This window comes from Geospiza fortis, unplaced genomic scaffold, assembly GCF_000277835.1.
Source record: "Geospiza fortis unplaced genomic scaffold, GeoFor_1.0 scaffold461, whole genome shotgun sequence".
In the NCBI taxonomy this organism is placed as follows: Eukaryota; Metazoa; Chordata; class Aves; order Passeriformes; family Thraupidae; genus Geospiza; species Geospiza fortis.
Genome location: NW_005054463.1, coordinates 304,460 through 315,908, shown reverse-complemented (window position 1 = coordinate 315,908; position 11,449 = coordinate 304,460). Strand labels below are relative to the sequence as shown.

At 43.0% G+C, this 11,449-nt stretch overlaps 1 protein-coding gene across 1 annotated transcript in view; it reads right to left on the bottom strand.

Annotated features, from left to right (window-relative positions):
- Positions 1 to 10,912: 10,912 nt before the first annotated feature.
- CPS1 (carbamoyl-phosphate synthase 1) overlaps positions 10,913 to 11,449 on the bottom strand; it is a 90,972-nt gene continuing 90,435 nt past the window's right edge. Inside the window, exon 37 of the mRNA XM_005427962.2 lies at positions 10,913 to 11,045. Coding sequence (XP_005428019.1) covers positions 10,947 to 11,045 — 99 coding nt within the window. The 3' untranslated portion in view covers positions 10,913 to 10,946. The remainder of the gene's footprint in view (positions 11,046 to 11,449) is intronic.

The following is an 11,449-nucleotide window of genomic DNA, read 5'->3' as shown; positions in this document are numbered from 1 at the left end:
CTCTGACTCAGAGAGGAACTGCCACAAATATTGTTTCCTAAACAGATCAGCAACAAAACTTGCTTCTGTTGTGTTAAATGACGGAAAAAATTCAGCAGCTCAGCAGCTTGAGAGTCCTTGTTTCCTGTGCCAGAATACCAAGGAAAAATCCAGTGACCTCTCAGAAGTCTGGCAGATCAAAACCCCTGCTCAGGATTGTGGAAGAGCTGCCCATGAATCACCGGGGTCAAAATGGTAAAACCAAATATCTGCAAGTGTGTAGGGTAGGGAGAAGCCTTCAGTACAGGACGTTCTTAGGAATCAGTCTGGAGTGATGGTGGATAAGTGATATTTGTTTACAGTTTAAGCAAACTATAAACATTTTGCTTATATTTATGCCATGATCTTGCTTGTTCTCAGCCACCAACTGAGCAAATGAACCACTACATAGAAACAATGTACAAAGCTTAAAGCACTGATTCAAAACAGAATGTTTTCCTTAGTGGAAAACCATGCACAGGCTTCTCTAGAACAAGATGCTTTTTTTGTAACAAAGTCTGTTTTTTCAAAGGTACTTGGTGAAGTCAATTATTATGATATATGGACTTACATTCCATGAGGTAAACATAAAACCAAATGCTTGGCCATAAACATAAACCTCCTAAGTTTTCCTCCTCCTTCTGTCCTTTTATCTCTTTTTATTGCTACATTCAGAAGGATAAATTGGTAATTTATTGAAAAATGAATGGTAACATTTACCGAAGTGGCACTATTCACTACTCATTTTACTGTGAAGAGTCTGGTTTTAGGAGCTTTTCCTTTAGGTTTTTTAACACAAGCATAAACAAAAACAATCCTGAAAAGATGACCAAAGTTATTTTCCCTCCTAACTTGCTTCATTTTAAAAAAGAAGCACTTAAATAAAGAAAAGAAGAAGGTTTCTTTGCGGAAATACTTTTCCTTATCAAGTTCTCAGTGTGGCAATCCAGCACTGCAGCCTGGAGGAGGTAGTAGAGGTAAAGAGATGGGCTCAGGGCACCTGAGAACCAGCCAGCAAAAATTCTCAGCAGCTTCAGTGTGGGATCCTTATCTAGAGTAACAAAAACCCCTTTGACTACAGGTACTAATTTAGACCATTGACCTGGCTAAGGCAGCCAGATCATCAAAGGGATTACCCCTTGCTAACACCCAAGCCTGGGGTACACTTACTACAGTAAATGTATGATTACAGTAAATTATTCCTTCAGACACTGTCACAGCATTATGTCAAATAGTTGAGATGGCCACAATACACAGAGTAAAAAAATTACACTCTGTTCATCACTTGGCAAGTTATTTCCCATTATTCCATTACATCCCCAGCAGCTCACCTGTACTCCAGGTGTCAAAATCAGTGTGGTCCAGACCAGGCAGTGTCTCCTTGCTGCTCTCAGTGCTATGCTGGGCTCCACCTCTGGCTGTACCTCACCCTACAGCCCAATCCCAAATCATGTCAGGGTCACCATACAGTACATGTCACAGCCACAATACACAGAGAAGCACCATACACTACCAGAAGGCTTAAAGCATCTGCCCTTCTTGTCCTTCAGCCCAGCCTTTTATCCCCTCCTGTTGATGCACTGCACCTGTGTGCCCTCTGTTCCCTTTGGTGGTTGGTCAGTGCCCCTGGGCACTCCATGGCTGTTCCCTTCAATAGCATTCACCTGTCCTGGACAGCTGTGCCCACTGGGGATGAGGCTGGGCCCAGCCCCACTCCCAATCACCACAAACTCTGTGCCTACAGGACACTGCCAGCAGTCCTTAGACCAGGGCAGGGTTTGCAGGGAAGGTGAATCACTGCCAGTGGCACAATTTACATTCCTGACAAAAAGAAATAATCCTTCCTTGGGGTACAAAGCAGTCTCTGTGCTTGGGGGCCATGTGAGGAAAGTGCTGGGCAGCTGTTTTGGTTAGATGGGCCAGGCTGGTTGCCCAGCTGCCCTTGAGGGTTGCCCTGCAGAGGGGGGGTAACACATCCTTTAGGAGGAGCTCCAGGCTGCCACCCTCTCCAGCCCACATCACAGTGATGTGTGCTGCTGCTTATAACAGAATGCTCTAACTATGGATCCTAACACAGTGAAGCTTTCAAGGTTCACCACAAAGCAAAATCTTGGTCTTCCCAAGGTTCTTCCTTCCCCAAGCACCTATCACAGACTGAACTGAGCAACTGAAGGCATTCCTTGTGCTATTAGCACATTTTAATGAAACTTGTTATATTAATATAGTAATTCAGCTGGACTGGAAACTGTCCACGTAAGTCATCTGTGACTACACTCCTTATATTTTAATTCTTCCATTTCTAGAGGGCAAATCACTCCTTCCTTCTGCTATGCCCTAGAACTGAATAGACAGTGATAACTTTCTGTGGGACAGATAATTCAATTAAATCCATTCAGTTCCAGAAGTTATCACAATTCAGAAGGAGGAAGTCTTTGTCAGCTGAACTTCCACAGGGCATAAAAAAGGGCCTAATACTCTATATAATTTATATAATGACAAGTGTACGAAAATTCTATAGGATTTTTTCTCTAAGAGCAGCATCCTGCATTGAGAGAAAACATCTCATTATAAATACATCCTCTGAAGCACTCTAACAATCTAAAAATACAGCCTAAGAGTGAAGTCACACTGTATTTAGTACCACACTTTTCTATTTTGTACAGTACTTATGCAACCCCATTCACCAGATGCTTTAGGCAGTGCCCTTGAAGGACTCAGGCATCCTCTAAGTCATCCTCTCACCAGTGGACAGCCACACATGAGTGGAAATGCAGGATTTGGATTAGGTTCTCTGCATAAGGGGATTTTATGCTGCTGCCCATTGCTCTGGGTTAATATCAGAGATGAAAAGCCAAACACTGTGCATGGCATGGAAAGGCTGCAGGATTTGTTTCAGAGAATGACCCACAAAAAGCCATGAGGCAATGAGCTTTACTCTTCAGCTGAGCCCCAGGGGCACTGCTGCCAAGCACAGACCTCAGCCTGCAGCTCCTGGAAGCTGGAGAAAGGCCCTTGGAGAAAACATTTGTTAAAGGGAGGGATGATACTGCAAGTCTAGAGCTCAGGAGCTTTCTTGGGGAGATGCCACTGGCAAGGGATGGCTGTAGACAGAGAATGAGGTGTGACTGGTCTCCAGGAAGGTGTACTCTGGCTTTTTAATTCTGTAGGAATTCCAAGCATCAACCCAGGGCTTCCAAATCAAGCTTAATATAAGTCACAGCTAAAATGACTGGATGGTCAAACTCAAGCCAGGCAAATAGGTGAGAAAAGGGTCTTCAACCAGCATAACAGCAGCTAAAGAAAACTACCATTATTGACTGGGGAAATCTGTAATATCTCCTCCCCTCTACACAGGATGAGTTCTCAGATTGGCACCAGAAAACCATTAAAACAAAAATTATATACAGTACTGCCCATTAATACATGGGTTTGAAAATCTAACCAGTGTGGAAGTGGCTTTCTCTGGCCTCGCATTTCTGTTTCAACACTGGGAGAAGCCCTTCTGTTGAGTTAATCCTGATCTGCTGAAGATGATACATTAAATCAACACCTGTCAGTTTTCAGTAATTTCTCAAAGGGAACAGCCTTTGTGATGGATTTTCTCTGGCGAGGAATGTAACAGAAAGGAATTGTGTAAACGAAGGAATTCTGCTGAAAAGCCACTCCCAATTTAAAGTAGATAATGAGAACCAGAGCTATTGTGAAAGCAATTAATTCTAATCACTTACCAGACAATAAAATTTAATTATGGGTTCTTTGAAAACTAAAAACCCAACAATTATTCTTAATAGGCTTTTCTTGATGGCAGATAGGGAGCAGAATTTGTTGAGGCTGGTTTTCCTGCAGTTAATTTTTTAAAAAATCAGCTTTCAGTTAAGGATGCCTAGGCTTACATTAATATATAAACCAGAGCTATTGTGCTAAGTTAAGATCCCACAAGACAGAAATACAATCTTCAAGGAACTCCTCAATATGCTTTTATATAATTGGCATTCTCCTCTCTGCTGAGGTCTCAGATCTTTATTATCTGTCCAGGGGTGCTTTCAGCTCAAAATAGCTGAATGTCTCCAGCTTCAATTTAGGTACATTCTTGGTATAAGAATGGAAATTGCAAGTGTTTGTTTTGCCATGCAACCATTTAGGTGCAGTTTAGGTGAGGAGTACCAGTGGTGTGGCCCAGACCACAGCCAAAGCAGGTGACTCCTGCTCTGTGTCAATGTAGCTGTGGCCCACATCCACTTGCTTCCTGCACCAGGTGCTGCTTCAATTTCAAACAGAAAACTACCTACTCTCCTCCAGTCTAGCTGTCTCAGCCAGCCTGAACTACATGAGGACAGCATGAGGGTGGAAAAGGGCCATCTCTGGGATTTCTCATTTTGATGTCCTGCTCGTCTGTTTCTCTCCTAACCAGCTACAGAGCACAACTGCTCTTGCACCTGAAATAGCTTCCAACCCCCTCAAAATCTAACAGGATGTGAGGCAATCCTCTCTACAAGGACTTACTGAAAATCCTTTACTAGAAACATAAACTAAGAAATTTATTATTTCCCTAATGAGTTTAATGTCGTTCCATCTTCCCCTGTAGAGACTCTGCCATCTGAGTTTCAGGCCCAAGTGTCCTCAGGATCTGCTTTTTCTGTTTCACATGGTGAATGGCATTACTATCCTGTGTGTTGCTGGTGTCTGGGATAACATTGGCATACTCCTCCTCCTCCTCCTCCTCCTCAGCACCATGGCAGCACCTCTGTGCTTACCCTGCTAAGCTCACAGCCCTGTTTTTTTTTCTGTATGAAAACTGCACAGGGATGCTTCTCACACAGCACTGCTCCTGAGGCACCAGATGCTTGGGGATCCAAATGAGCTAAGATGCAAACCAGATAAATTCTGGCATCTTTATAGCTCTAGGAAAAGCACTAAAAAAAATCTCAGTGCCTGTTTCAGGATATACTAGGAAGTCAGCCCTGCTGGCAGTAAGAACACACTATTTATGTCCTTTCAGCTGGCCACATCAATGAATTCAAAATTTAACTAAAGGCTCAGGTTTACCCTCAGCAAAGGTCACATTCTGACCACTTCACCTCCACCATTTTGTCTCCCCTGAATCTTGACAGGCAGCAAACACTTCAGCCCATGCCCCGTGATGCTTAGTCAGAACATAACCCACTTTTCTAAGAGTTGTTGCCAGTGCTTCTGTCAGAAGGGGATGGATTGTAATGCCTCTCAAAGACAGTGAATAGCAGAGGGACACTTTAAGCTAGAATGAGGTCTCATTAGTAGAAGAGATCTTGAAGGAGGAGAGCTTGGCAGCATTTAGTAATGCTCAGGAAGTCAGAAAAAAGAACAAGATTATCTAGAGCTGGAAGAGGAAATATTTTTCCTGAAAAGGCACCTGATTCTCCATATGAATATCTTGGGTGATCATTTACCCCAGAGGCTAAAAATAGTGTAAAATCAGCACAGCAACATTATGCTAGCTTTGCACTAGTGCAAGAAACTCCATAGAGACTACCAAAATCCCATATCCATAAGAAACTTCAAGGTATATTGTGGCATTCACATTCTCTGAAAAAATCCCTTCACCCAGGATTTTTCTCCTGGGAAGCTGAGAAGCCTCAGAGAAAAGGAAAACAATTCTTATCTCATTTGCTTCTCCTGTGTTGTGCTTGTCTGGAATGTGTTTGGAGCTTGTTTACCCACAGGTGATTGTTTCATTGGATTCTGCTGTGAGTTGTTTTGTCTCTTTGCCCAATCAGGGCCAAGCTGTGTTGGGACTCTGGAAAGAGTCACAAGCTTTTATTATAATCTATTTAGCATTCAGTAAGTATTTTTCTGTATTTTTAATACAGTATAGTATAATATTCTTTAATATAATACAGTATAATGAAGTAATAAATTAGCCTTGTGAGAACAAGGAGTCAGATGCATCATTCCTGCCTTCATCAGGGCATCCCCTGCTAATATAATAGTATATGAGCAAAAAAACTGGCTTTTAATAACAGGAAATGTTCCCTGGAAGGATGAATTCTGACAGAACTGCAAACCCTTGGCACTCTTTGCAGCTCCTTGCAAAACAGCTGCACTTGCCACCCTTGGATATTGTTTCTGACAATCCAGAGCATTCATCCAAGATTACGGTAATCCCAAAGCACTAGCATTACTCCCTAGCAATTATTCATTGTTTCCCAAAAGTTCATTATCATAAAGCTTGAACATGATTTGCAACAAATGCTTTTGTCTTTCAGTTTCATCGTTACAAACTTCCCTAAATTAAAAGGGTTTATCTCAAGTGGTACTATCAGCCTGCAGAATTCAATATATTTTAATTATGAGGATGAGTGAGAGTTGAGCCTTCCTAGATAATGACAAAATGTTCTCCATTTAATTAGGCCATATCAAAAGGTTCATATTTAAATTCTCTTCAATGTAAAGGTGAAATAAATGTTACAGCATAACTAGATTATTAAAATCTAGTTATGCTATATGAAACCCCTGACAAGGGGGAGAGAATGATGCATCTGACTCCATCTTATCAGAAGGCTAATTAATTTCTTTATTATACTATATTATTCTATACTATATTACACTATATTACATTACATCTAAACTGAATCTGCCAAGCACCCAACTGCACAGAATCTTGTGACTGTCAGCTGACAGTCCTGACACACACACACACACCCTGACAGGCCAAGGAAACAAAACACCATCACTGGGTAAACAATCTCCATATTGCATCCTACTTTTGCACAAACACAGGCACAGCAAATGATAAGAATTGTTTTTCCTTTCACTGAGGTTCGGAGAATGTAAACCCCAGAAATATTCTTGGGAAGAAATGCGCCCTGCTTTTCTCTGTGAAGAGAAATGTGGCGACACTAGATTATTCCTTATAAATTACATTATGCAGTGGTAGATACTGAGATGCAGAAGGAAGAAAAACAGAGGGTTTGGGAACTGTTTGGCAGCTGAGTGGTGTAGCAGAGCAGATTTCCATGTCCTGCAGATGGCTAATGCAGTAGTGTTCATATGCTTCACATGGCACGGCAGCACCTCCTGCCCGTGCAGAGATGGCAGCAGCAGCACCATGGCATGGAAGCTTCCCAAGGCCCAGGCTGCTCTGACTATGGCTTGGAATTAAAAAACACTGTGAACAGAAGGAGCCAGAGGTCCTCTCTCATTTACCACCTCATGTGGGCTGTGGCATGAGCCCACCCTCCTGCCAGTGTTTGCTGGCACCAGACTGGCACACAGGCAACAGGTGTGCATCAAGGCTCGGCACAGCACACGCTGCACTTGTGGGTCTGGGTACTGTGATAACTTCCAGTCCTTCCCTACCTTTATAGAGCTCTTTATTACAAAGATACAGAGGTGCTGAGCTCCCAGGCAGACTCCTAGATGCCTCTGATGCAAACACAAATAGACTTTTAAATCTTGGGAGTGCAAAATATATGTGGTGTGTAGGGGAAGGAGAAGAAGATGCCTTCAAGGCTGGTGGCAACATCCAGTCCAGGAGATCCAGCAACCTGCAAGTCAAGCAAGACTCATTTCTCTGCTCACTGCCCAGAGCTCTTTCAGATCATGGAGTCATTTCTACTTGGTTGTTTCCTAGGACTGTCACAAACCTGACTTTGACTTTTTTAAATGGCCTCAGAGCAAAGAGCTTTCCTAAAGTTTTTCAGAAGGTTTTTACTTTTATTTCTATAAAGAATACACTTTCATCTTGCTGTGTTTTAAGAGCTCTATCAGGAAAGCAGAAAGAGGTAGTGCTGAATTGTCCAATCTCTTACATTCTTTTCTTTTTACTTTCACTAAGCTGAACTATCCCAGCCTTGCTGCTAACCTGTGCAGAGGCTGCTTGAGCAATTCCCAAGTGATTTAAAGGGTGCTAACTTCAGAAGAGTAAAGCCAGGAAGGTGATCAACTGGAGAAAGAGCCCGACTTCAATATTCAACAGTGTCTCTTGGGAAATCAAGCCTCCAGAGCTTCCCATCATTCAGCACACTTAGAGAGCTATCCTCCAAAATGTACTCAGCAGACTGACTACTGAGAAAAAAAGCCCCACTGTTCCTAAAAATTAGTTCCCTTTATATTTCATCAAGGCTCTTGTCACCATTTCTTGTGCTTATCTCAAAAGTTGTGCTTTGTACTATCTCTTATACCTTCATGAATCTTTTTTATCAGCTCTCTTTTAAGACAGTAAAAAAGAGTAAAATTATTTGAGTGCTCGTAGATTAGGATATTTCTTAACTCTCAACAGCCTCCTCTTTCATCTGTCATTGTCAACCTCCCCAAAATTAATAAGAAAAAGACATTTGTAAGAGAGAATCCGTTGAGACCAGAGATGAGCTTGGTACAAAGGATACTAATTGTAACTTTTTTTTAGCTCTGCATTGATCCCAACAGCTGTAGATACTCAAAAATCTTTTCCTATAGTGTCCGAACAGAAAAAGAAAGGCACATCAAGAAAAAAGTTCAGCCAAGCATCACTGTCAGCCTGAAGTAAGGTGGAGGATGATTTCTTGACTCCTTCTGACCATGACAGAAGTTGGAGTTTCATCTTTCATCAATCAGAGCAAGGGGGAGGGAGGGGAGGAGACACCAAAAGGAGATGGAGCAAAGGCAGCAAAGGGGATGGTGTGTGTACAAAGAGGAGAAAGGGCCCAGAGTTTAGCACCAGCAGCAAAACATTAACATTACTGCATAATTACACAGTACTCAGAGTGTATTCAGCCCTGATGTGTTTTTCTACAGGATTCCACTCCAATTGTATGGACACCAAAGGAGCTGAGGATTAAGTACCTGCAGCTGCTGCAGCAACAGGAATATGTGTACAAGTATACATGGATACATGTCAGCTAACTGGCACAGCAACGCTGCTTCACAAAGTTGAATTAATAGCAAAGTTTTCCTATTCTTCCAGAACTGGCAGCCCCTTTATAAAAGTTCCCATCTCTGCAATATTTATTAGCTCACTGCTCTATCCTGTGTGTCTCCTCACTTGCATTTCACAGGTCTGTCTCAGGGGATCAGGGCTTCTCCCTTCTCTGGAACACACACAGCTGGAGTTCTTGTCCTCCTGCTCTTTTCCCAGCACCTCCTCACCTCTGAGGCATTTCAGCAGCTCTGCACTAAATGATGTGGTCACTGTCACATGTAAGAATGACAGTTTCCTAACAGACCAGTGTTCATCAATGCTTTAAAAAAGAAGACTTAAAAAAAAAAACAAGGGCAGAATCCTGGCCATGCAGAATTTAAGAATGAGTAGCTGTCACAATCCAGGCATTTATTTCATTTTCAACTCATAAGGTGAGTGACAAAATAAAAAAAGAACAAGAGAATACAGATGTTTTAAGATATTGCTTTTTTCTCTACTAGAGGTGAAAGCAGGGTGGGTGGATGTGAGATGACACCAGCTGCTAATGGGATTTTTGCCACTGAAAAAACATGCACAGGTTGCCTTTGGAGTGCTGCTTCATTAACCACCATTAGTCATCCATTTCACAACTGAATGGGTGAACAATTGATGCCTTTGGGCTCTTCTGGAATTTTGGTTGGTTTGGGGCTTCATGTTGTTGTTGCTTTGAGTTTTTCTAATAACATCTCTACTCTAAAAGTGCAAAGCTCTCCCTGTGCACAGCAGGCAGGGTTGTGTTCATCACAAAATATAGTACTGAAGGAATATCATGAAAAGAGCACTTGGGATGGCAACTAGAAATAAAGTCTGGCTCAAAAATTGGTCTTGGCAGTTGACACCTAGTGTTCAGAAAGTCCCTTGGTAACTAAAGGCAAACACAGACTCTGCTTATACCTTTGCTCATATCAGTAGCAGCTCTCATCAGATTTTATATCCTTCCTGATATGTTTCAGTATTAATTAAAAAACAACAAACAAACTGAAAACCTCCTCACCCTGATTCTCCTCCACACTCAAAGCTTCTTGGGACTCAAGGGAACTTGGGAGCACACACAAGAAGCAGCCCAGGTTTGCTCATCTCACCCACACCACCCTCAGTGCACTATTTGCAGCTTCAAAAAGCACTGCTAGGTGGTAGCCAGCTCCACCACCAGATACCCAGCACCAGAGGCAGCAGCATTTCTTGGAAGGGCCTGCAGGCATTGAGGGATATGTAAGAGGTAGGTACCTAAGGTGCCTTGGATTTGGAACCCCAGGCAGGCAGAGTGTGGCTGGAAGAAAACATTCCACTTCAGCTTACTCTAGCAAGTATCAGAGAAGTTGTCCAGCTTTGAATGCTCCCAGCTCCTGGGTGTGCTGTGTGCACCCTGCAGGCCAAGCAAGCCAGGCACCTGCTCCTTAGCTGCTCCAGGTTTAGAGAAGGCCCTGCATGTGCTGCATGACACAGAGCTGCTGAGGCCTTCTGCCCTGCAGACAGCCAAGGAAAACATACCCCACGTGCTACAGCAGGGATGTGCTCCACAGACAGCAGCAGAAGGTGCTGCCAGAGCTGAAAAAGCAGCAGAGAAGGTGGCATGGAAGTGAAAGGGTCATTGAACTAGGAGGGGGTAAAGCACTGCAACACTTTCACTTCATTTTCAAAGGATTTGATTTTAATGCCCACAATCACGGCACAAAGTGTTGGACAGCAATATGTAGGAATTCTTTGGGGAATTCTCCCCTTTTGAAGGCAGAAACAAGGCTGAGAAAGAGTCTTTATGATACAGGAAGAGCCACCTGAATTCACAATATTGAATGAGAATGTAAAAAATAGTAATGGTAATAGCCTGAAGGACTGAGCAGAACTTGGGAGCAATTCTAGGACAGACACATGCAGCCTTTTTCTCCCATCAAATCTGCAGGCTGAAAAAGACCAAACAAAAGCAAAATACATGGAAAGATGGTTAGGTGGATGATCTGAAATCCACTCTCTTTTGAGGCACCAGAGGCAGTAAGATTGCAGGCTGGAGAGAGTTCTATGCAGTGTTCCCATTGTCAGTCTGTCTGTAGTGGAAGAGACTCCTGGAGTCCAATTTTCCAGAGTATTGGAGAGCTTCAGCAAAAAGCTTTGTCACCTGTCAACACAAAGCAGAGGAGGACTGAGCATTGCAAGGCTGCATGACCGAGCAGGCTCCACACTTCTGCTCTGCCACCCTGAAACTTCCTGGTGCAGGTCCAGTCCTTGAGTTCATCGAAATCAATACCAATTTCAAGGTGGCTGGGCACAGGAGCTGGCTCCAGCCCTCTGGCGCCTGTGTGTCCAGCTGCAGAGATGCAGATGTGCCCAGGCTTCCTTTGCAAGACAGCTCTGTCCCATGAGAGCTGTTGTTTACAGCCCAAAGGTAAAGAGAACCAGGCTTGTTTTCCTCTCTCAAACTCAGAGATTAAGACTCTACAATCCAAACAGTTCAGTGAAAGGCATCAAGCAGGTGTGGTAATAAATTTTGGCTGGGGGCCTTTGTTGTAGTTGTCAGAAGGT